Source organism: Dunckerocampus dactyliophorus, chromosome 5, assembly GCF_027744805.1.
Source record: "Dunckerocampus dactyliophorus isolate RoL2022-P2 chromosome 5, RoL_Ddac_1.1, whole genome shotgun sequence".
Lineage (NCBI taxonomy): Eukaryota > Metazoa > Chordata > Actinopteri > Syngnathiformes > Syngnathidae > Dunckerocampus > Dunckerocampus dactyliophorus.
Genome location: NC_072823.1, coordinates 10,835,391 through 10,862,209, shown reverse-complemented (window position 1 = coordinate 10,862,209; position 26,819 = coordinate 10,835,391). Strand labels below are relative to the sequence as shown.

The 26,819-nt window shown below is 40.1% G+C and overlaps 2 protein-coding genes across 9 annotated transcripts in view; both read right to left on the bottom strand.

Annotated features, from left to right (window-relative positions):
• The window catches only part of zcchc14 (zinc finger, CCHC domain containing 14), a 33,601-nt gene extending 22,851 nt beyond the window's left edge, over positions 1-10,750 (bottom strand). For 3 of the 5 annotated variants that reach the window (XM_054776427.1, XM_054776428.1, XM_054776430.1), the window contains exons 1-2: positions 9,535-10,749; positions 4,308-4,529 (exon numbers count right to left, since the gene is read on the bottom strand). In XM_054776427.1, coding sequence (XP_054632402.1) covers positions 4,308-4,529; positions 9,535-10,029 — 717 coding nt within the window. In that variant the 5' untranslated portion in view covers positions 10,030-10,749. Of the gene's footprint in view, positions 1-4,307; positions 4,530-9,534 lie in introns of all 5 variants that reach the window. The other 2 variants (XM_054776429.1, XM_054776431.1) reach the window with 2 other exon arrangements.
• Positions 10,751-11,515: 765 nt separating this feature from the next.
• Positions 11,516-26,819, bottom strand: part of jph3b (junctophilin 3b) — a 53,592-nt gene continuing 38,288 nt past the window's right edge. The window contains exons 5-6 of one of the 4 annotated variants that reach the window (XM_054775909.1): positions 25,598-26,562; positions 11,516-16,052 (exon numbers count right to left, since the gene is read on the bottom strand). In XM_054775909.1, coding sequence (XP_054631884.1) covers positions 15,972-16,052; positions 25,598-26,562 — 1,046 coding nt within the window. In that variant the 3' untranslated portion in view covers positions 11,516-15,971. Of the gene's footprint in view, positions 16,053-25,597; positions 26,563-26,819 lie in introns of those variants that run through there. The other 3 variants (XM_054775911.1, XM_054775910.1, XM_054775912.1) reach the window with 3 other exon arrangements.

Here is a 26,819-nt window from a genome sequence, read left to right as displayed (position 1 = left end):
CCAATTTCCAGATTGTGACTGTATGGCCAACATGCTAACCACATGTTAGCCGGCTAGTTATAACTAGCGACAACCAACAATTCAAAACAAAGCGAATATTTACGTGGAGTAGCAAATGATTGACTATCTAATAAAACATGAGTGACAGTCAATAATTATGCTTAATTACTTACATTTACATGCTTCTTTCTGTCTCCGCTCTGCCGCTGTAATATTGTATCCGCGTAGACTCCGCACACCCCTTCACTTCAAGTCAGGTCCCTGACCACACTTGGTTTGTAGGGCTGTACACCCCGTACCCCTTGATTTAAGGAGAATCGGGACACCACTTGATTCTCGTGAACGCGAAAAACCTAGGGGTAAGGTGTAAGATAATGGGATGGAATCTCGTTTTCCAGTAAATCATTACAGTCTGGGATGGATACATGGATCTACAAAGCACCATTATGTAGTCCCAAACAAGCAGCTGAGCTAACAAATAGCATTTTAAGCGTGATAATCCAAGACATGCGCCTACTGAGCATGCTGGATAAATACACTTTGGTCCTTTTGGCGTGTACCTTAACCCATGTAATCTAGATGCGTATCACATCGTTTACCACAAAGAGATTTACATCCCTATTTATTATAGATAAAAACTCTTTCTATCTGCGATTAATTGATTAATTTTAATTAACTGTAATTAATTATGAGTTAACTAGTGACAAAATGCGTTTAAATATTTTAATCGATTGACAGCCCTTAGATAAACAGTACAGGCCAAAAGTTTGGACGCACACAATACAACCCCATGGTCCCAACCCCATTAATAAGGTAAGAAATTCCATAAGAAATATTTAGAGTTATTTCACACTTTTTTGTTATGTACATAATTCCACATGTTCTTTCATAGTTTTAAGAATCTACAATGTAAATGCGATAATTTTACTTAGAGTGAGGGACTCCGATATTGCGAGATACATACTGTATATACATCGCGCAATATCACTGTTCAATTATCACTCACTCACTCTATTGTGTTTTTTCAAAAATTTATTAATAAATGATCACTGTTTTCACTGTTGGTGATTATGCCATATTATTAGTAAATAAATATTATATAATATAAAAGTTATATGTAGTATTTTGGCCACTAGGCATCAGTAATGTTCTATTATTGAGACATTGCATTATATTAAAAAATTCGCTCATCGCGGTCATGTCTATTAACTTCTCATTAGTGATCATGAGTGACTGCAGCTGGTCGTGTCTCTTTGGCAGCAGAAAATAATTTGTTTGACGGCACTCATCAGAACAACCCATACTCAGAACAATGGTCCTCAGAACTGCGTGAGAACCTAAGACATAAGGTGGGAAAGTCTTTTGGAGCAATCTCTAAACAACTACAAATTCCATGATTATCAGTTCAAACAACTATAAGGTTATCTGTTTGTGTCACCACTTTCCCACGCTGTCGCCCTCAGATGAACAGAAATTGGTTAAGATATTCAGGAACAACCAAGGGACCATCAAAGTTCAAGCCTGCCATGAGCTGGAAACTACTGGAACACCAGCGTCACTGTCCACAAGAAAGTCAGTTTTGCGTCACTGTGGACTGAGAGGTTGATGACCAAGAAAGAAGCAACTGGTCCAAAACCGACACCGTCAAGCTCGACGGAATTCGCAGCCGCCCACATGGACAAGCCAGATGCATTCTGAACAAAAGTTATATGATCAGATCAGACAAGAATTGATCTATTTGGCCACAATGACAAGAAGCACGTTTGGGGGAGTCAAGGTGAGGCTTTCAAACCTAAGAATTCCAACTGTAAATCAACTGTCATGCACAGCTTCTGGAATGGCCTTCTTAAAGCCTTGACCTCAACCCTATAGAGCAGTGGTTCCCAAACTTTTCACAGTCACATACCCCCTACTCCTGCACACTTAAAAAACAAAAACCTTTTTATCTTAATTAACTTGAAATATTGAACATAATTAATTGGTTAATTAGTTTTATAGTAATAGTATAGTAATTTATAGTATTCCAGTCTGACGTTGGCATCCTTCTGTTTGAATGGATTAAAATTGAGCTTGACATTTTTTGTCCACTCACGACGGCTATGGTATAAGTCTCCATATTCATTTATTACCAAATTGAAGGGGAAGGTTTAACAATCACGATAAAGCAGTATACGAAGTACAAAAATACTTGCAACCATCGATAAAGCCCCACTCACAGTGACAGGTTTTCACTGCTGCGCCGTGTGGAGATTGGAGCACCAATATAAAACAAATATTCAAGATTAAACACTCTTCATGCACAAAATAATCATCAAACGTAATTGTTTGTTCATATGCTGCACACAGAGCAATGAACAACTTCGCTCTCTGTCTCCTTTCTGCTCCGTTCTCCTTGCGCTGTGAGGCGTTCAGGTGCACTCGTAATTGAGAGTATTAGGAGCTAATTGTTAATTGCTAATTTTTATTCATGTACGCCATATGACAATTGGCGTAACCCACTTTGGGAACCTAGGCTATAGCTGCATTTGTGGGCTCTGTCCCTAGCCAGAAAAACAACCAATTTAAATAAAGTCTGCCATTTTTGCCAGGAAAAGTATGACAGTATTCAGCTAAAATTAATCCCTAAGATTGTTGATGGCTAAAAAAACGCATCTGGTTGAGATGGAACTTGCTCAGGGAGATTTACACAGTGCTAGTGTATATTTATCTATTGTGTATACAGCATATTTTAACCTCTATGTATAGTTTTAAGAGTGACTTCAAAAGTGTGTGCCCAATTTTATTTTTTTTTATTATTTAAAGTTTACATTGTTTAATAAGCCACCGCAGAAATCAAATCACGTGAGTGTACGTAGAACTGACCGCAATTGCAAATTTCATGTAACTAAATTGTGCTTCATGTTTTGTTCACTATTGTTTTTGTTTAACGATCAATGGATCGTGCTGAGATGAGCACAAGACAAGTTTCACTCCAGGGTCCAACACTAATGTTAAGTGTGCTGCAGTAGACAAAAACAATGTAAGTCATCATAAGGGTTTATTCCAAGAGATCCAGAGGGAAAGACAGCATTTATAACTTCCTGGGGATTCACTTGAGACACACGCGTTCCCTCGCTCTCACTCACACACACACACGCACACACACACACAACACACTAAACCGCAGAGGGTTGATTTCAGCAAGGAGAAATGTGCTGAGCTGCAGTAAGCAGGAGCCAAGGGCAACAAAACACTAAATACAAATGCTTCACTCTGAGCAGGGTACTTTCCCTTCACTGCTCACACATGTTTAAACATTGTGCCTGCCTGCTTCCCCATGAAATGTTCATTCCCAATGACCATTCAGGTTTGAGAAAGCGAGAGAGATGTGAAAGATCTGGGGCAACAAAAATCCAAGTTTTAATCAAATATTTCTTTTCTCCATTCATCTGATTTAAATCTATGGAGGGCAATACTACTGGTAGATGTAACTGCATTAGTGATTAATGTGTAGTGGATGGAAAGACTACAGCCTTTATAATCACTGTTTCTATAGCCCCTTATGCCAAATGTCGAGAGCTCTGATGCAGTTGATTGTTAAAACCCATCCACATTGTGTATTTTTTCAGCTGATTTAAGATAAACTCAGTGCATGTCAAACTGTAATCCCTGCATGTTGTGCAAAGAATGCTGCATTCGCAAGTTCTAACAACTCACAGACACACCGCATGCAAATTCTTTGAAATGCTTACAATAATAACAGCATCTGGAACCATTCTGCATTGAATGTGGACCTCTTATTGCTGTATATACACCCCTATACAACTCTCCACATCACATACAGATACACAAAGGCCATGATCTTCGATCAGGCTAAAACAGCATCTGTGTTCCACACACCCAAGAGCTGGGCTGAGTCACTTTGCGGCATTTATGATACCCTTGATTCATGTTTTTAGATCAATCACTCATGGCTATTGCTTTTTTTTCTAGTAACTGCCAGACTACAACCAACCAGCACATTGACTCTGCAGATGGTATTCTCTCTGGATTATACAGTAGTTCAACATTAGGACTACTGTACTCATATTGCATAGTCAATGTGCACTCAAGCGTCATATGAATTAAAATATTTGAGCTGCAAATAGCCATGTTCACATTTTCCAAGTTTGATTTTCAATTCCCAACTCAATAAAAGTCCAACTCTTTCTCATTGCATGGCAGACAGTCAATGAATCCACACAGTTACTTAGTAAAGCCTGTTATTCTACAATTTAAACAGTAATTACATAAGCATCAATGGAGCTTACTATGCGCAAATGTCCTACCTTGTGCCAGCAGGTGCAGGGTGTATGGCACAGTTGGGCTGCAGACACAGGCACGTAGGCGGCATCAGCAGGAGAGCAGTCAGAGGGAAACAAAGAGGGCACACCAGGTCCAGACACACTTTGCTGTGCATAGTGGTGCTGTGGCTGAGTGTAAGAGATAGCAACTTGATCGCCATGCGGGCCTGCTCCTTCACCCTCTACGCCTGTGCCTCCATAGCTCACCTGGAACACCCAAAACATTCATTAATTGGATGCAATCTAAAGATACATTTAACTAAGATGGCAGTGTTGCTGCTTTAAGCTGTATAAGCTATAAAGGGATTATTAGGACAAATGTGAACAGATGAGAAGGGGAAATGAGTGCAGAAGAAATTCATAATAAAAAAAGGACAGGCCTTTAACTTCATACCAGACCAACGGCAGATATGCAACAAACTGGGAATGACCTCTGAGTCACATAATATGTCAGTCACAATTAGAGTGTTGACTGAAATTACTGCTGAAGCCAAACAAACAGTAGAACTCCATCACAGTAGATTTTGGTGTAATATTCGGGAAGTGCCTGACAAGCCAAGCATATTTCTTTTCCATCAAAGTACTCTTTTATCATGCGTAACCGTACAAATAGCAACAGCGCTGAACGAAAAATGGGGAAAATGTGAATCGTTTGCTTAAAACTTAGATCACAATTCCTTGGCGTGCTTTTTTTTCACAAATAAATACAATGCATTTTGAACAGTTTTCCATAAATTGTGCAAAACAGTTTGCTCAAAAAGTAAAGTTCTCCAATTCGTTTTGGTTCAGTGTAGGGCTGTGACTAACGATTATTTTAATAATCAATTAAATTAAAGTTGATTATTTTTTCGATTAATTGATGAATCGGAATTAAAAAAAACAACACACTTTTAAATTTCCACCTCTTAGCAGCAATTGCTTTAAGAATGCGTGAATGGATTTTTGCCCTTCCCAAAATCATAGCAAAGATGGCGAGGAAGAGGAATTTCTCTAACACCAAAACTGAAGTAGATATTTATAAACAATCAAATGACAACCATCACAAACACTCTACTGCAAATCAACAAGTGACTGGCACAGACTGCTGCTACATGTGCATCATCAATAAATAAATAGATAAATCATCGGTTGGCATCGGCTCGTCTACTTTGGGGTTTTTTTGATGGTCAAGTTGTGAAGCACGTAGCAAGACGATATGGCCTGCACTGGACAGGCACAGCCTAACTATTTGTAGTTTCACTGTTCTACCACTAGGTTTTGTGTGTATACATGGGAAGAGTTGTGTATAAATGTACACATTTTGTGGATAAATCCCGTACTTTGCGTGGGAATGTTCTTACGCACGCTCTACGCACACATCTCTGCAGTGGTTTGCTTCGCAAGATATGAAAAAGGTTGATTGCTCTTTTCCAAAGTCAAAGCTGATGTGTGTGACTATCTTGTTGTACCTGAAACACAAACATAATAGGTCTGCTTTCATGGATGACTGAGAAAATTGAAATATAGTCACATATGAGAGGCTGAAATCAGGATATTACAGTACATTTTTAAATTAAAAGATGAATTGATTACCAAAATAGTTGGTGAATTGGATTCATGGTCTAATAATCGATTCATCGATTAATCATTGCAGCTCTAATTCAGTGGCCACCATGATTTTAAATGTATTTTAAATATCCATCAAACAAACTATTTTAGACCACCATAGAAACGCTGCCAGCTGCAGTCAATTATGATCACTGATGAGAAGCTAATAGGGCGTGGCTTTGTCGAGTTAAAAGACTTTGTGGAACCTACAGTCCCACTTATTCTAAGATTTGGGTGACTTCAGATATTTGAGACAATATGTGATAATTCTCACCCTGTGTAAGTTTAAAAATGTATGTTGTGTAATCATTCCATCCTGGAAATAGAACCATTCAAATAAATCATTTAAGGCTCCAAATTGAAAAGACATTCTAGCCCATAATGAGCACATGTACACTACACTTCTGACTGGAACTGTACATGTGCAATAAAAAGAACAATAGTCAAAATAATACACTCTAACGTTTTAGCTTGATTTTTTTTTCCAGCCTTCTTCACAGCCCAAATTATTAGTATAAATACAAAATGTTCAACAGAAAATCCTTCCCTTACAGTCAGCTATACTACCAAAAAGGAATTTCCTCAACTTGCCCTCTGCTCATAAAAACTGTCAGTCAAAGCTGCAGTTTTCACCTACACGAGTGTATAATTTATATGACCGAGGTCTGTTGTGCTAACAGGCGGACTATCATTGACTTCGACAAACCTGTCATTTGACATTTAATTTAGCATGTGAGTCATGTGTGCTCATCTGTAATATATTTCCTCAGACAAGTTTGAGAAAGTACTTTGAGGTTCTACTGTATTTGTCCCAAAAAAAAAAAAGTTTGGGTAAAGGAGAAAATGTCATTTTCAGAAGGCTATGAGACACAAACAAAAATAATAACTTGACATTGGCAAAGAGCTACAAATTTACAGTTGCACTCAAAATTCAATCTCCATTGTAAATTAACCTTTATTTTCAAAGTGTACAAACTTCCAATAGATGGCCAGATTTCAAACAGTGTTTGACTATTTGTAATATTAAATGTGTTGAGCTATTTAGACTGTTTTTGTTTTGTTGGTCTATTGCAAACTAACTACTGTAGGTTTGTAAACTTTTTATATTAATAGAACTTACAATGAGGATGGAATAATGCTGATTGCAACTCTAACTATACCGTAAATATTTTTGTTTATATGGTGTTTTTGTAATATGTAATATGTTTCCATTCCCGGTGTGCTAAACAAGGTAGCCAACATACTAATATTAGCACATCTCAGTGTAATGCTGTACAATTCTATGCCACTGCAAACTATAAAAAAGACTGTACAAGTTTAGATGCTGTAGATAGGGGTGTCCAAACTTATTCCACTGAGGGCCAAATACAGAAAAACATATGGTACTCTCCACCTTTTCTTTACTTAATCACATGCTAAAGAAGAATGCAATGATATACTAAACAAATATCATTAAAGAAACAGCTCAGCCTTGTGTTACAGGTGACAAAGCAGATACTTTGTGCAGTGGAACATGGTTACAGTCAATAATCCACTAATCCGAAATGTTCTTTAACAGAATAAATTTTAACCATAAGAAATAATGTAATTGATAATCCATCCCAGAAAGTCCAAAATGTTACACAAAACATGGTTGTAGTTTTACATGCAGAAAACAAATGAAAAAACTGCATATAAATACACATAAATATTAATAAAAGAATAAATTAACGTGTAAGATAACTTTTATCTTCGTTGTAAACATGATGATGCGTTTACTACAACACAATGTAACAGTGAGATCGGACACCACCTTCATGTTTTGCCATGAGTAATTTGTTGAAATCAGTAGTGTTCCTCACCTTAAGTCTCTGCTTTCTTTTTGATCAAGGCTGCAAAATAACCCAAAATAGAAATGAAAAAAAGTTGCATGTGCCAGTGAAACACTATTGAATTCAAGAAATAACTCATGGCAAAACACGAAGGTGGTGTCTGTGTTAATCTCACCGCCACTTTGTGTCTTTGTAAAGACATCATCGCGTATTCAATGACGGCAAAAGCAACCTTAAATGTTCATTTATCCCTTTCAGTCATCATTTTCATGCATTTAGAATTGTTTTATGCATGTAAAATCATAATGTGTAAAAGTACAAAACTTTTGTGTCAACATTATTGAGACTTGTGGCGTAACTGTGTTAGTTAGCAAAGAACTACAGTCAACCACTGATGACATCAAAGACAGGCGATGGAACTGACTTCTGCTTCCTATTTCCGTACATTGGCAAGGCGCTAACGAGGACGTTTAGTGATGAAAATACATTAAATTGGCCACCGTTGGCCTCACAAAGTGTATTAATAATACACCAAGATGCATGTTATATTTTTTCTAAACAAAAAACGTACGCAAACCAAGGCAAAATTTTGGCGTACATTTTCAACGTTAACCGTAAAAAACCTAACCGGCGCTAACCCAAGTTCAACTGTAATTGTTTTTTTGTGCTGTTTTTTGTGTGCTTAACATTGTGTTTAGAATATGCCGTGAGACACTAAGGGTGTGTTCACACATGTCATTGTTGTTCTGGTTAATAATATTCATAAGTTCTAATAACATTACTCCCTCCCATTTGCTGAGTCCAGTCCTGGGTTCAGTGGCTTCAAGCTTTTTGGACTCTACCGTAGTCCTGAGTGAGGCAAGTGTGAACTCTGACTGCACCAACGCACCAAAAGACTGGATAGGATGCCACCAGAGGCGAAAGAAACTATGTGATGTTTAGTAAAAAAAAAAAAAAATCTGAGTGAAAATCATAAAAAACAACAGTTAAATGTAAGCTCAGAAGTGTAAATACAGTGCTTCTCAAATCGTGGGGCGCAACCTCCTGGGGAATTCAGTATTAGTGTCTGCATGCATGGTATTCATGCTTGGACGATAAACAAGCCTCCAGCTAGTTTAATTTAAAAACTGCGTTTTGTGTTCAGTTGTGTTGTGATTGACTAACATTTAAATTTCTTTGATGATCTGAAACATTTAAGTGTGACAAACATACAAATACTGTAATAAGAAATTATGAGGGGGACCAACACTTTTTCACACCACTGTATTTAGCAGGTTTTCAGTAGCATTTCAATTCGGGGGGGCATGTCGGAGAGTAATTGAGAACCACAGCAGTAGTTAAACAAGAGATCTTTTAAACAAAGAGGTCGTGTTGCTAATTACAGTTTGGTGAAGTCATCAGAAACAGTCTCCATGCAGCGCATCTCTCCAGGAACCTATCCCACATATTTATGCAATTGTATCCTCTTTGTTACATCTCAGCAGGTACAAAGTCCACCACAGAAATATGTCTTACAATCGTACAGTATGTGACCGGAAGATGTCATGTTGTATTGCAAGCGTGACTTTCGTCGGATAAAGTACACGTCACATATGCCATCCAATCAACTACAAATGTGAATACACCCCAAAAAGCAGCTTGTAGGCCGCAAATGGCCCTTGAGACAGATTTTGGGCACCCCTGCTGTAGATAGTCATTCCTTTAATCCAAGGAATAAACTCCTAAGAGGTGTGGGACACAGCATTATTGTGCTACGTTCTTTTTTAGAACTCATATGTCATTCCATTACTTCACAGTAACTGTGGGGCTCTCACCTGCAGGATGTCCTGGATCTGACTGAGCTGCTGCCTCAGCACCTGTTTCTGGTGGAAGCTGAAAGCCGGGTGGTTTGATGCCATGGTGAAAAGCAACAGAAACTGCTCCTCGGTCCTTCCGTCGTTCAATGCGAGGCCGTAGTTGTTGATCACGGTATCAATATGTGTCAGCATTTGGTACAGGACTCCCGCCGCCTCCCTGTTGTCAGAGCCGAGCAGGGCTAGGGAAACCAAGAGCTTACTGCGTACCACCTCGTCCGTGATATTGGTGAGTCCGGACAGGTCAGTGGGATTGTTGGCTTTGATCTCCGCATCCCGGAGTGAATGGTAATCCTTCCGGGCAAGGTCCTCCAGACAAGAGCCGAGGAAGCGAAGCTCGATGGGGACACAGAGGTCCAGAAGGCCACACAGGAACTCCGCTCTCTGGGCAGAAGTTAGAGAGGAAAACCAGCGGTACACCCCCTCCCTCTGGACATGGGTCCGACTCTCCACCATACTCACACGTGCAGTGACGTATCTGTGCCTGCGGTTTTGATATTAAAAACACTGAGTGGGAGTTTTGCGATTGACAGTAAACTTCAAAACTAAGTGAGCGCTTGCAGTGTTCAGGCGCGCTCACTCTGACAACACTGACCGACGTCACTGTTCTTTCTCACGCCAAACTCCGAATATTTGTCTCCACAAGTGGGTCCGGTTGTAGAGTTTGTGTTTAGTACACCCTCCGCCGGTCGGACCGCAGCTCCACTGACAGCGAAGAATAAGCACTCAGAGCCGGACACCAACGTTCTCAACACCGCCGTCTTCCATTCAAGGAGTCACCAAGTCATCCCACAACGTCTGACATGACGCCCTCAGAACATTTCTCCTTCGTCCTCATGCTTTCTTTACAAAAGAAAGCCCCCAAAAAGTTGCCACCTAGCTAGTACGACTGTGCCGAAGTTAAAAGTTTACAGCTTGTATAAACTGCTGCGAAATGAAAACAATACTGACACTAGCTTGGAGTTTCAAAATACTGACCAAAATGTCAAAAAAGAATGCAGCCATTGTCCGTGATTTAGTGTTTATGTTGTCCTCGTCCTCATCCTGTCTTGACGACAGCGATGTGGAGAAAAAAAATACAGCTGGGTATATATATAACATTATCCAACTCGAGCTGCAAGAAACGCCTACGTCTTAAAAGTTGTTACGTTGATTGGTTAGTTGTCCCGTCTGTAACCATTAGCCCTCTTTTGATTGGCCCAGTGCTCAGCGGAAAAGATCAGTTTTCTCATACGATGTTATCGGGGTTTTCAGTTAAATATAAATCTTTTACTACCAGTACCATTTGACATTACTATTAGTCTTTGTCCCGGTATGATTTTTTCAATATTTGTTTTAAAAAGAGCAAGCATGTTAGAGAAATACAATGAGGATGAAATACACGTTTATTGCCCTCAAGTAATCATATTCTTAGTATGGCCTTCGTTGTTTTACACAATAACATTAACGATTATCTAATCTAATGTTGGTTAAATTGATTTAATTTATTTGACGTGAATTTGTCTTGAAGGTTAGTAAAGAATTATGTGAATTTGTCTTACATTAAGTGGTTATTTGTATTACATTAACTATTATGTTAATTTGTGTTCGTGGTGCTGTAATTATTACTGTAGACCAGAAGATGGAGACATTTCCTTATTAAATTTAATGTGACAACACCATGGCACCATACCATTCATCTTCACGTTGAAAACGCTGAAATATACTTTTGGCGTATTCTTTATTTAATTTGTTGAATCACCCACTCAATGACATCGTCTGTCCCGCGACATAGCAGTCATCTCTTAAAAGACGGATGCTAGGTTTGGTTGCCACAGTAACCACGTCCCTCCTCCCCACCAGGCAACTCCAATAGGGATGCTGCACACACACAAACAAAAAAAACACACACACACACACACTACTCGCATACAGTAAAAAGAAAAACACATCTTACTTTAAACACTTTAATTTATTTAATTTCTCCACATGAAACAAAAACAAAATAGAGTAATTCCAAGAAATAAAGAAAAAAGGGGAAGGATAGAAAGGGGCTCAAACTATAAAGAGAGCTTGGCATGCTGTAGCATGCTGCAGTGTAAAGGGTGCATCGTCACCAAGCTGACGACAAACAGCAAGAACTTCTCGCACCTTTTTCAGTTTGGGAGCCAAATGAAAGAAAATGATGATGTTCTGCCTCCTGGGATCAACAAATGAAGGATGGGGGATATGCCAGAATATAGACCACAGCTAAGTTTGAAAAATGCAGTTGGACAGAAAAACAGCAGCAGCTAGCTGTTGTCTCCGCAATTTGCTGCTAATAGCTGCAGGCACATACATCCTATCACATGGAAAGAGGATACACACACATGTTTACACAATGCAATGAACTTCCATGTAGGAACATGCAAAGAAATGCAGAGGTTGCTATGCCAGATGGGTTTTAGAGACACACAATGGGAAATCCAGTATATGGAGCCATAGACCTGTGTCAGCTGTGTCAGTCAATGAGGCTTATGAATATACTGTAAGCATTCATGAAACGTGACTTCTAACCTGGCCAATTATTTTGTACTACAAACCAGACAGACACAATGTGCCACACTACAGTACAGTCCAAAAGACTTAGGCCACAATTAGTTTTCACAGCAGTCAAACATAAACATTTGTAGTGGTCATGCATGGACAAAGGAAGACATTTTAGTGAGGATCTTAATAAAGATACATGTGAGGATATTTATTTTCATTTGTTGCATCAGTGGGATTGTCTACCCCACAAGAGTCATAATGGTACTGCTCATCTGTTTTTCAGCTTTCAGTAATTTATGGTATATGGTCAATATAATGACACTAACAAATCTAATGGTGGCCTAAGATAATTGCACTGTATTGTAGTTCATTGCAGCCTGCTTGTAATGTTATAAAACTCTGGTCAGACTTCAAAATAGAGAGCCTACAAAAATAGCTTGCAAAGTGCCTTGTGTTTTGTAGTAAACTTTGCCCGACAAACCCAAGCATTGGTGTTACCTCACTTGCATGTTTTGGACTTCAATCAGTTTGGGCTTAATTTTATTCAATTTATTCATGAAGAAAAAATACTTAAAGGGAACCTATTATTTTTTTTCCTCTTTTCTGACCTATAAATGTTGTTACAATGTTGTATTCTCGTGTTAAACGATGCCAACGCGTAAGATAATGAGGTTTGCGCATTTGCAAGTGAGACCTGAAAGCAATTTTGGACGGCTCTGCACGCTGTTTTTACAGTTTTTTTTAACACAGAGTTCCATTGACGTCAGTGCAACCTGGACTTCCTCATATGGGCATGCCCAGGCAAACGCTGCAGGCCTGCCCTCTCCCTGCTCTGCTTCGTTCTGCTCTGTTCACCATTAGCCCGTATGGCCCCTAGGAAATGTTTGTTCGGGTGTGCCTAAAGAGGCAAGCATGAAGCAGAATTGGTTGGAGTGCTTGTTGATTCCCAGCCAGCAAGAGAAAAATATGCTCATCTGTCAATGGCATTTCACACGGGACTTTTTTGTGAACATGGGGCAATCCGAAGCTGGACTATCCGCCAAACTGTTGCTGAAGTCAGGAGAACAAGCTGTAGGTAACAATTTATCAGTGTCCTAACTGTGTTTATTTTGTGTTAGGGGTTCGGCAATCGTCCGGAATCCTCGGGAGCGCTTGGGAGTGTGACCAATCACAGAGGAGTGGGCTCGGCGGGAGGCGTACCTGGGAGGAGGGCTGTTGGTGGAGTAAATTACACAGACTATTTGGGCGAGAGGCAGGACACACTGCAGGAAGAGGTGCAGAGCCTGGAAGATCTAGAAAGCTTTCTGTGCGGGTTATCATGTGTAGCTGCTCTATAGGAGTCTAATACAAAGGCCCCAAATTAGTATAATTGGTCCCCTTTAAACAAAACTCATATTATGATACAGGTGTCGTACTGAGAAAAATAATGCTGCCTGTAAATATTGTCATTCATCCAGGTGATTGCATTGTCAGGGCATTAAATTGACCGCAACTGGACTGTTCTAGACTCTAGACTGGACTATTTATTCTCTAATGTAGAGAGAAGAACGGCTTACCTCTTTTGCATGCAAAACGACAGTCGTTACTATACTGTGTGGTAATGCCTTTGCCAGCCAACGCTAGTCATTTGGGTGGATTCATCCTCGTTAGTATTCCATTCAGTTGTAACAATGGACATGGATGCACCTGGAAAGACTTGCGTTATGTTTGTTAGTGGCTAAATGATTGAATCTCTTATGGGGGGATGAAAGGACAGTATTGTATGTGGGAGACATGTGGTGTCGCAGCCCTCCCTCTCTGTTCAGAGATGTTTTCTCAAACTTAACATAGATGGCGTTCCTCACTCCTCTTTCAAACCATCTGTGTTGCAGAATATGTGCAATTTTGTCCTCCAAAGAGTGTTGTTTCTCTTGAAGGTGCTGTTAGACAGCTGAGTCTTGACCTGAAGAGTTAGCTTGTCTGTGTTGTGACATGCACCTGCTCAGTGGCTGCTTGGCATCCCCAATATAGAAATTGGTGCATTCCTCACTACACTAGACGGTATACACCAGATTGTTGTTCTTGGTATGGGGTGTCCAGTCTTTGTGGTGAACCAGCCTTTGTCTCAAAGTGTTACCAGGTTTGAAGCGTACCGGAATGGTGTGTTGGTTAAAAATTCTTCTGAGTTTGTCAGATAGACCTGATACATACAAAATGACAACGTTATTGCGTCTGTCACTCTCTTCATGTACCTTCTGCCATCTAGTGGAAGAGCATTTAATTATTCTGCCTGTCACAAAATGTCGCTGGCATAGATAGAAGACAAAGATACACTATTTGTAGTAACTAAGTTTTGGACCAACTGATGATCTCTCACAACACACTAAATGTGGAATCACTGTAGTAGCCAATGATTTTATCTTTAGACTACCAACAAGTTGAGAATGAATCAACAGCACCTTTGCTGGTTACAGCCAAGTAGTTTACGCTGTAAGACACCATTAATCAACAATCTATTCCATACAACAGACACGATTAACAGATAATCAATTGATAAATTACCCGATTAACCAATTCAACAATCTATTCCATACAACAGACACGATTAACAGATAATCAATTGATAAATTACCCGATTAACCAATTGTTATGGCCATCCCTACTACAAACCAAGGCAGGTGTTGGCATGCACGTTATCAGACATCTTTCTGATATACCCTGACATAAGCTGACACCACTGGTTCAATTCTCAGATAAGCAGTTGGAAAATACAAATCAGAGTACGATTTGTACAGTATATTCTAAGTCACACCAACAATTCTGCATAAACTTGAATTCATGCAGTATTTGTCTCTAAAAGCCTCTGCCAGTTGCACAGCAGGCAGCAGGTGTTGGGCTTTGCCAAGGATGATTTGTCCTAAACTACCACCAACTCAGAGGAAGCACAGCTCACCGACGGGTGTGTGGAGGTGGGAAAGAGTAGGAGGGAGAGACGGGGAGAGCATCGCTGCCAGAGGATGGTGGTAGGCTGGGTGTGGATGAATAGTGAGCGCGTCCTCATGAGATGCTCTCTCTGTGTTCACTGCAAACATGCAATGGCTTTGCGGAGGCACACCACAAAGTCATGCACTTTACTCACACACAAGTGATGCAGAATGATGAGTGGGATGGGAAACAAGCAAAGTGTGTAATGAGTGTGTGTATGCCCAGGTTACATGGACAGGCAGCCACCAAGAGGGTATTACCAGCTCCTGCACGTGTCTCTCTTGACACAGATGAAAGAAACACATCATCAGAAGAAGAACATCTGGGCAAGGGGAAGAACCAAAAAGCCAGGGTCATATCGAGATGAATGTGGGGTTTTCAAAATTAATATATCCATCAGCTTATACAGTACATGAGAGAAAATGTTCAGAAATAAATTAGTTATAAATCTGTTGAAAACTATGATTTGAAGATGAAAAAAAAGTATATATTTTGTCTCCAGACAGTGGAAGCAGGCATTACTTGTCATAATGCAATGGCCTGGGAATCAGACCAGTTCCAGTTAATATGTGAACTAGTGAAGCTCACTTTAGTCCAAGTTCTGGACTGTATTATGTCCCTGCAGCCCAGTCACCTAGGCTGGCGTACCCTTCTTACATCCATTTCATTGGGCTATGCACAGCAGTGCAGCTTCCATGGTAGCTGGGCCAAGATTGGTTAGCTCACATGTGAACCACACTTGCAAACTACATAACTTTAGCCGAACTTTGGGGGGGCCAAAATGCCTTATAGCCCTCAATGTCCGCTTCAGGCGGGTGCTGTCATTTTGCCAGGAACACAAAGGGGCAGCAGGTCCTTTGTGACGACATTGGGATTTACAGTATAGTCATAGCATGTATAGGCTCATTCCAAAAGCAAAGCTGTTCTTAAATAAAAAAGTGGATAAACAAAATAGCCACTCCAATGTTGAGCAGAATCACCATGGCAACCAGGATCGCGCTGTAGGCCTGTGTGGGAGACAGAGAAAAAGGCCTGTGTGTAATTAATGGCACACACACATACACACACAGGTGCTATCACAAATTTAATGCATCTGGTCTGCACAGTGCTAAAAATAGAGGCATTATTGGACTGATCAAAGCTGCGCCCCTAGGGCACATCTGCATGCGCATCAATCAAACTACACACATATGTAGACACATGATAACCCCTGAGCTGTTCAACAGGGATAAAAACAGCCTGCTGACCTGGGATTTTTTATTTTTATTTTTTTTAAAAGGTCTCAGTGACTGAAATAATGCACAAACAGGTTTGACTGCAACTGTGCCATTGCCTGCTTGGTTGGCATGAGAGGAAAGAGTATATTCAGATACTGCCTGTATTACAGTATTTACACGGGTCCTAGTTTCTTATGTAAAACCCTTGATACCCTCAGCAACACCATGTGAAATGTGCATTACAGTAATAATAATTACCAAGTATGCACACAGAACAACAAAAACACTGGCCAAACTAGAATTTTGTTTTGTTTTTTCAATTTAACCTTTCCCTTTTAGCTATTGCAGTAACACAAACTTGATTTATGTGATTCCATGACATATCTGGCCATGTTTATTATTTGTTTAGATTTGGAAATGCAAATAAAAACAATTATTTGAAGGGTCAAACAGTCACCATCATAGAACTTGGGGTAAGCAAAGTAACATTTTAACATTAGAACAGTTCTACAAGTAGAAAAATAAGTTAACAACTGTTAATATTATAACTTTACAAAACTAATAATTCTGACTCATACTTGCCAACATTTGCATTTGAAAGTATGGGAAATTTCCCAGGAAAATAAGGGATCAAATCTTACAAGAAGCATGAGTGTGTCGGACCCTGCTCGTCTTTGGGTAAGGATAATAAGCCACCTGTTTGTCAAGGTGTTTACACAAATTTGAGAGTTTTTTTGCGCTGTCCATTTGATTGAATCACATGATGTGTGGGTCGCGGTGCCTGTCACGAGCCTCGCCCTCGCGTCACCTGCAATGGTGTGGTGCAAGTTGCAAAGTCGCTCCGTACAACCAACCATGTTTTATTTTTAAGGCCTGCCTTTTTACCCGTGCGTTGCCCTTTTTTTGTGCCTAAGTAAGCATTTTCAAGCATAAAAATGGCTAAATGAACAAATATAGAAATAAGAAGACACATTCAACGGTGTTGTGAATGATATGTAGTATTCTATACTGGTCACTACTAGGTGTCTGTAATGTTCGGTGAGACACACAATCACCGGACTTGATCGCCGGAAAAGCAGGCTGTTATTGTAGGTTTGAATTAATACTATTATTATTAACAGGCACAATAATACCTATTAAAAATCCCGAATAAAATCATGGGCTACTGTTGCTGCCGTTACCCATACCAAGCTGAAATTCAACTCAACACATACGAGCACAAGTCTGTCTTAAATGGTTTGGTTACTCTTTTTATGTCTACTATATTGAGTAATATGAGTGTAAATGTGACTATAAGGGTGTTATTTCATGTCTAGAGGGCGCTAATAATGTTCAGTAACACATTTGGAAGGTTTTCTATGCTCTAACTACAAAAACATTCCATGTATAAATATGGAATCCTACTTCAGAAAAATTCACTTGTCACGGTCGGGTCGGGAACCAATTAACCGTGATAAATGAGAGGTTACTGTAGTGCATTTTTCATTCATTGTGAAATTTCAGCCAAAACTTTTTGTGAGGGGTGTCGGAGATTCCACTGTATTTACAGCCTAAGATAAAAACATCATTTTGTGACAATGCCACCAAGAGGTCCATTTTCTTTAGCAGTGTTGCATTAAAAGATCCCACCAGGAGTTGGTGTCTCGCTCATTGACACTTCAGCAGATGGTTGCTGACAACTAAGGTCATCTAGGTGAAGGCCAGTGTGACCACCTGTCCATGCTGGTTTACTAGTAGCGTTACTGATGCAGAACTTTTGTTTCATTTTGTGACAAACCACAGTACAATGCCAACTGGGTCCAATGCATAATACAGTTTGGCCTAATGAAAGGAAGACGATATAGTGAATAATGTGCGATGAAGAGTATACCTCATGTTGTATTCAATGGGAATGGCACAAACAACACTCCACAGCCACGCTCTCCTCTGATATTAAGCTACATTACTGAAACATTGTTGCAAATGAATGAGATAATGAGTCTTCTGATGATGAACCCTGTAATCGGCTTATCCCAGATATGTGGCATATCATTAGGCCACAGGTGGATGAAATCCTCTGACAGTCTGCTCTTTCTCTACTCAGTAAGATGATGACACTGCTACTCCGCAGCACAATGCCTTGCACATACGGTATAATGCATGGCACATGACACAAAACTGAATCCCATTACAGCAGGAGTTAGTGGTCTTGAGTATTCTAATGTCTTAAGTAATGTTTTTCAACATAGCATCAACTGATCACACTGTAACAAAGCAGAGACCTGTCTGTTTGGAAAATGTTCTTATTGTGACTAGCTTGTCTCAATTAGTTAACACACAGCAATGGTGATTCATTACAGACCACCATTGTGCTAATAATTATCCGCTCGGTGACACAATGCATGACTGTAGTGCTGTTTTTATGTTTTGACAGTCGCTTGCTTTCATAGCATCCTTAAAGTATGGTTTAATTATGGAAGGTCAAATACGTAGCCCGTTGGAAGAATTTTACCTTAGCTTGCAGCAGGAGATTTTTAATATTTCACTTTTTTCTCGAGATGAAACAGTCGAGATAGACGTGATGATGAATGAACTTGAGCCTCAAATGTTTGTAGACCGGGGCATGATTGATGTTAATGTTTCTTTCAATGAAGACAGTGTAAAGTGAACTTTTTATTGTTGAAAGGATGTCTTCAGGCTGAAAATGACACAAGAATGTAAGATTGCTTGTTAGCGATATTAATGAAAAAATCTATTTTTTTAACTGATTTCTCCAATTTTTACAAATATTCACATTCCTCATCAACAGGGACAATTTTAAGGAAATACATTATTTTTTCCACCACTGTGTAATTGTGAGAATTCCTCCCATAATCTCTAACTTTCTAATCAGCTATTCAATTATAACATTGTAATGTATATGGAATGAATGGAAATTGAATGAATCATTTTGGACAAAAATTTGTAAAATTGAAAAAAAAAACATATACATTGGAACCTCAGTTAGCGTACGCTCCGGTTAGCATGTTTTTCGGTTAACGGTGAACATTTTTACCAAAATGTTGCCTCGGTTTACATACATTTTCTGCTCAGCGTACAACATGACGCGCATTTTGGCATGCTATTAATACACCGCGTGAGTCCAACTGCGTTCTTAATGTATTTTTTGTCACAAAACATCCTTGTTAGCATGTGGATACATGGAAACATGGACTGGAAGTCGACTCCGTAGTTGTGAACACAAAATGCGTTTTTATGCATGAAGTATTTATAAATGCAGATAAATGACAAACAAAAGGGATAAATGAACATTTAAGATTACTTTTACCATCGCTCAACATGTGACTGTTTCCGAAGACATGATGTGGAAGCGAGCTCAATATGGACACCACCTTCGTGATTTGCCATGAGTTATTTATTCAATTTGATAATGTTTCTCACATTCTTTATCAAATCGTGGCACTTGCAACTTTCTTTGGCTCAGTTTTGGGTTACTGAGGTGAGAAAGACTATTAAATTCAAGAAATACCTCATGGCAAAACAGGAAGGTGCTATCCGTGTTGCTCTTGCTACGACATCATATCTTTGATAAGAACAACGTCGTCAATGAAGCTAAAAGTAATCTTAATTCATCCCTATCATTCATTGTTTATATGTATTGCAAAGTATTTTCTGCATCTAAAACTTTAATTACATAAATTATAATAAGAAAATTTTAATTATTATAAAGAAACTTATTTGTACAACTATAAAAATGTGTTTTGTGTTAACATTTTTGGCTTTCTAGTACGGATTAATTGAATTTACATTATTTCTTTTGGGAAAAATTGATTTGTTTGGAGTACGTTTCGGTTAGAGTACGTTTCGGTTAGAGTCAGACCTCGTGGAACGGATTAATGATGCCAATCAGTGTTCCACTGTACAGTATATGAAAATAGTGATTTTGCTTTAATTAACATCTCTAAACACAATGTGTTTTGACACTTCCCTGTGTCATTATCAAACAAAAGAAACTCATTCATCATATAAAAACATACTTTAACTCAATATTTGGCCAATGTAAAGTAGTTCGTGGACAGCTTGGATACCAGTGTAAATTTACTGTCCCCACAAAATACTCCACACACAACCATTGTTTAAACCTCTGGCAACAAAAGTGAGTACACCCCAATGTTAAACCGTACAAATTGGATTTTTTTTCTCCCAGGGGTTCTGTGACTTTTTTAATTTGAACAGAATACAACAAACACGTTTGTAAGTTCTTTAAGAAATATGGTGAATTGATTCTCTCAGTCAGTGGACATATGTGGTCGCTGGTTTGAGCCCCGTGTGTGCGGACTGCCGGGATGACCGCTGTCATACATGCAGGTCTACTTTGAAATAAATGACTACTTTTCAGAAAATGTTGAGCGCTTGTTTTGAAAATTGTTTCACTGTTTTTTTTGAAAACTTTATTTTCTTGTGAGATGTTTCTTTTGGGGGGGCGGTATATTCATGGTTAACTTGCCGCCGGGGAAAAGATGTTGCTGTCATGTTTCAACTAACTCCCTTCCTCACACTCATCCAATCACCAATCAGCACTCAGCCAGGATGCATTCATGGCCCTACAGAAAATATGATATTTTCTAAAAATGCGCATTTTCCCCACTCGGGTGTTAAAAAAATATTCAGGCATTGCAAAGGGGGCCACAACAAGGAGGCTGAAGAGCCGTGGGTTGCCGTCCCCCTTTGAATCATAATGGATTCATTTTATATACAGTAGCGCTTTTATGAGTACCCAAAGCGCTTCACAGTCAAGTTAAACCATTATTCATTCACTCCTCAGTCACACACTGGTGGTGGTAAGCTACATCTGTAGTCACAACTGCCAATTCGTGCCTATGGCCTCACCAAGCACCATCAAACATTCGCACACCAGTGCGGGCAGCACTGGAGGCAAGATGGGTAAAGTGTCTTTGCCAGGGACTGGGTGGAGGGAACAAGGATCGTACCGCCAACCTTCTGGTCTCAGTGCAACCCGCTTTAACCTCCTGAACCACTGCCGCCCAAGGCTTCAAAAAGAGCGCCATCGCCTTAAAACCGAGCGGTTTAAACATGAATGGCTATGTATCGACTTATTTTACTTGGAAATAATTCCGGACCGTGGACATGCTGAGCTCGTTGCTGTGTGGAACCCGGTGCAGTCTGATGAGGTCTCACTCGCGCACTGATGTCATTATTGGCAGAAAAAACGATACTGATCTGATCCAATAGCTAGTATTTAACTGATATTATCAGACATTCCTCACTACATTTCTACCCAATGCTTGACTCAGTACATATTCTGTCACCAACCGAGATTACTTTGAGGTAACTGCACTTTTGTTCAAAATAACACAATGTGTTGATAGAACCCACGTAAGCTGTTGATCTCAACCAAAACTGTATGTGTTGGTTATCTGTCAAATTGTCACATTCTTTCCGGTTAAGCAAATTGTTCATGAAAAATACACTTATAAATAAAGCTGACTGAATGAAGTCATCGTAGGAGCTGGAAGTGTGGGAGCAGCAAGTGTGTTGCAGCATTCTGCGCGTCTTTATCTCAGTAACTGTGTGTGCTGTGAACCTGCCTAACACAAATCCCACTTGGTTCTCTGCAGCTGCAAACACACACACCCCTCAACATACTCCCCCCCACCATTGGTGACACACACCCACTGATTGGCCGCTGTTGAAGCAAGGCATAAGCTGTTCCCTAGCAACAGAGCGCTAGTTAACCAATAGGGGGGCATCTGAGAGGAAGGCCTAGTTTGCCAGTCTGCTGTTACTAAGGTGCAGAGAGGACCACTAGGTTTCTCTCTGTGCCTGTTTATTTGTGTGTGCGTGTGTGTGTGAGTGTGTGTGTATTCATGCAACGGAGGCCAGTAAATCACTGAGTACTACATAACATCATTCACTGTGTCAGGGCCAGTTTGCTGCAGACTAATGATATTGAAGTGAACAAGTGCAATTGAGGAGTGTGTAACTGTACATCACACAAGTCCGTAGGTGGGCTTTTAATCGTAAAATGCTTCAATTTGTTACATTTTCACCTGTGCAGATTTTACATTTGAATTTTCTTCCTGCTGCTGGTGTATCATCATGTCTGGTCAGCCTGGTTGAGGCCACCCAACAGCTGAAGGCATAGGAATATGATTTAATAAGTAACAAATTCCTTTGTTCGTGAAATGGGTGAGTCTTCAGAATATTTCACAAGGCTGAACCTCAGGATTATGTTAAAATAAGGGATGACAGTCTCATGATTGTGTGCGTGCATGTGTGTGTGTGTGTGCAGTGTAATGACATCAGATATTTGCACTCTTATAAGAAGGGTACATTACACATGGTCAACATTTTTCCAGAAAAAAAAAAATCCCCAAATTAGATGTTAGGTTTTAGTGTGATTTTAGTCACAATGTATGAATACACTATGGCAAAACAAAAAATGAACTGTCCAGTCACACATATTTCTGCAGGGTAATGGTATCAGAGATTTTCACTCTTCTATAAATTAGCCATCCAGAGTTGTTTCCAACTATTGTTTATGCAAAAGTAAGAAGTTCAATTTTGATGTATTCATTTAACATTGTGTATAGGGATGTAAAACTATTGGTGGTCAGACATTTTTCATTGGGGTGGCCAAGGTGAGACCATTACTCACATAGGGGTAGCAATACGTTTTAACTGTAGACTCCATGGTTTACATGCCCACTCATGCTGCTACAGAGAGCTTCCAATATTAACTGATTTATGTGCTGAATTATGTTTCAGAATTTAAGTCAAAGTCAACATAGTGGAAAAGTTGACCGGAACCGACCAAAATCATGGAAAACTTACCTACCGCTTGCAGTTCATGCAAGACGCGGTTTTATTGACAGCTCCTCCGCATGATAGGCAGCTCTCTTCTGCTCTAGACTCCCACGAAAAGTTGTGCGCTGCAGTGAAATGCGTCCAAGCGGAAATGGCGGTTAGGCTGAGCTAATGTTCTGCGCCACAGAGACGCGCTTGTCAAAAGTGGCCCCCAGCCATGAGGGTGGCCACTGCGGTCACTCTCCAGCCACCCCAGTGGCCCCGTAGCTCCGCCACTGTTTGTGGTACACGATTCGATTATAAAAGAAAGAAGCCAATTCTATGAAAGTGGCATTCTTACAGTATTTTCAAATGTGTAAAAGAGCACATCATATCCCCAAGCATGCTGTAAGGCAAGGGTCCCCAACCCCACTTATATAAATAAAACAATTTGTAAATAACAACATCAAATTTTATGTAAATGGATATCAATTTTGGAAATATGGGGCATTAGTTCATTAAAAAAAAAACATATAATTAGAAATCTCACGTTTTTGCATGTTTAAAGATGTTTGTTGAGAGCGGCGACTGGTCCCACTTTATTCAATGGTCCTTGAACGCACCATCTAACTTTCTCCCATACTGCGTGGATAGACTACTGTACTGTATTTTTCCCCTTTTTTCTTTCACCTCGTATTTGGTCCCAAATGCTGATACTATGTGGGAATGCATAAAGTTAAGATTTGATCATGTTATTCAGTGCTAATGTTTATATGTTAATGTTTATATAATATTTGTGATGCATAACCTCATACAGTCACCATTCAGAATTCACAACCCTGCAAATTCAAAGATTTTTGGTCAAAAGTTCTATGAAAATAATCTGCTTTTTCCACAGAAAACACGTCTCATTCACGTCAGTTATAATTTCTACATTGTACAGCATACATGTACCACTGTTTGAAAATCCCACAATGTATACATGTTTATGTATTTATACTTCACTGATGTATTGAGATTACGCACTTTTTTTGTGATCTTTAAAAGCCCCATAGTCGTGTTCTGAGACGCAAAAGTTTGTTTGGCTAGCGCTAGCCTGACAACCAGATTGACTCCAATTCCATCTGTTTATCAATCATCTTATATTATCATTCATTCGTGGTGAGTATCTTTACATTTTATACTTTAAATGTGTTTAATAAGTGTGAGGCATATTGAGGGCTTAACCCTGGACTGTGTCGCGAGTGAACAATGGCCATTGAAGAGAGAAAGGGAGGTTTCTGGAGCTTACATGAGTCACTTTTATTGCAAATGTTGATCTGAAATAGAAGGAGAACGTCAAACTAGCAGAAAGGTTGGGGGGAGCGGGAGTCAAAAACAGACATTTTTAAGGGCGCATTGATTACTCGCGGTTTTTCGTCATTCTCTGGGGTAACCCCTGTGAAAAGCAGGGATCTTCTGTCCACCCACATCCATCATGCATCATGAAAACTTAATTAAGTTATCTAGTCGCGATTAAGTGATTAACTTCTTTTTACACTTGTATCAGTTACGAATGTTAAAATGTTATTTAATTCTCAGGAGTCCACAACCTGGTATCCAAAAAGCCGTCCGCATGACAGGTGGCGCAGCATGATGATGACGTAGCCACACAGACGCGTTGTTTCACAAGACGTCAAAAGTGCAGACGGTATATTGCATACAAGTCTTTAAATGGTGAAAATCGGTCCAGTAAAACCTGACTTATGATCGCTAATATTTGCGTCGTCACGTCGTTCCTCATTTGTATGCGCTTTCGGTGCAGGAAGGCACTCGCTTTGAAAGCAAAAGTAAGCAGGCAATGGAACGTGACACCAACTTCCTATTGGCGGAACAAAACTCCTCATCAATTAACCAAAGCATTAGAGGCCGTTTGAAGGGTGAGTAAACATTGCTTTGAAATTCCTACACATGCCTGACACGTAAGTGATGTTATATTCATAAAACACTTTTTGAAATGGAACTCGTTATTTGTTGTGTACGTTGGTAATAAGCTGTAACTGCCTGAGGCCTCACCTGAATACCTATTATTAGTATTTCACCACACTTATCTTTGTTTGCTAAATTTGTACATGAGTTTTTGAATTATATATTTTATATTTGGATTCTAAATTATAAGAATGTTCGACATTTTTACAGTTAAAAAAATAAATCAAAATTTTGCCAAGTTAAGATTTTAGACACAGTGTGCGAATACACCATGTCAGAATAAAAAAATAACTGTACAGTTACACATGTGAGGTTGTACTAACAAAAGGAAACATAAACATAGAAACACAAAAGTAAGTAAAACCGTTAAATCTAACTCAACAGGGTTAATATTTCCTGCAAGATTAATCATGGTTTATGTTGGCAACAGTTTGACTTTGGAAAAGATCAATTCAATCTCAATCTAATCAATCAATTATCAACCACTGAGTGTTTTTAAAATGAGGGGCACTACATAGTAATTGTGGTGTCGTTTGTATTTGTCATCTGTTTGTGTTTGTTGATGTTGATGATGGTCTTACTGAGTGGCCTTTGCGCTGTGTGAGTCTGTAATCCTGCTGCTCTGGTGCGATGGGGGAGGACTTCAGAGGAGGGGAGAGGGTTAGGTCCCGTCGTATAGGCCGAGAATCCATCTTCTCCCCCAGTCGTACACTCTCCAGGTGGTCTTTCCCCTCCCTGCCTTCTTTCCCGTCTCTTCCTTCTCGGTTCTTATGTCTCTGTCGTGGCAAGGTGTGTGAGCACCCCTCTCCATGAGAATGATTGTGCCCGTGCTTTTCCTCCCCATGCCCATGGGGCTTGCTAGTGGAGTCTCTGGGCTGTAAAGGCTTCATCTCCATTTCATAGTTGCTAATTTTTTCTTCATCCTGCTCGAGGAGCCGTCCTCCCCTGCCGTGCGCCCCCCTCTGCCCAGACGTCCAAGAAACAGAAGAGGATGTCTCTGTCCATCTGTCTCCTCTGGCTTGTCTATGATTAGATGAGCCATGGCCCCGAGACTTGTGATTGGAGGAGCTGTGTTTGTGTCCATTGGTCCTGCTAATTCCTTGTCCGCTGACCACTCCTCCTGCTTTGTGCAACATCCCTTTCCGCTTTTCCTCACTCCAGCTTTTTGCCCTCATGTATTCCACCTTTCCTCCACCTTCACCCTCTCTACTACCTCTCTCAATCAACACCTGGATTTCTGTCTGCCCTCCAGCTCCAGCCTTCTCCCCCCTTTCTCCTCCCTCTTTTCCCCTGTCTCCGTGGTCAACCGCACTCTGCCTGTGGAAGCGAGCACTTTTGCTGCGCTGGGATGGTCTGATTGGGGGAGGAGGGGTGTGTGGAGGTGAGGAAGAAGGAGGACTTAGATCTGGAGTGGCATTGGAGGGGTCATCTGAGCCCGTGCTTTTCACATAGAGATCGGGGCTGTCTGCGGTTCCAGCGCTACTCGACAAGCCCTCACCCTCCACCTCGCTGGACACTTGACATTTTGGACGTTGCACCTCCATGCCTGCAAAAGAGAGATGACGCCGGGAATAAGCAGAGCATTGCTGCTACTTTGTTATTGTTTTTAAATATTAAAGTGTTAAAAATGGACCTCACATGTCTGGCTACACAGAGGCCTAGTGGTTGGCATGACAGCCTCACAGTCAAATCTACATTGAAACATCTCTATGTGGAATGTTTTTCCCTTGTGTGCGTAGGTTTTCTCAGAGTACTTGTGCTTCCACGCATATCCCAAAAACATGCAGTATGTGATATGCATGT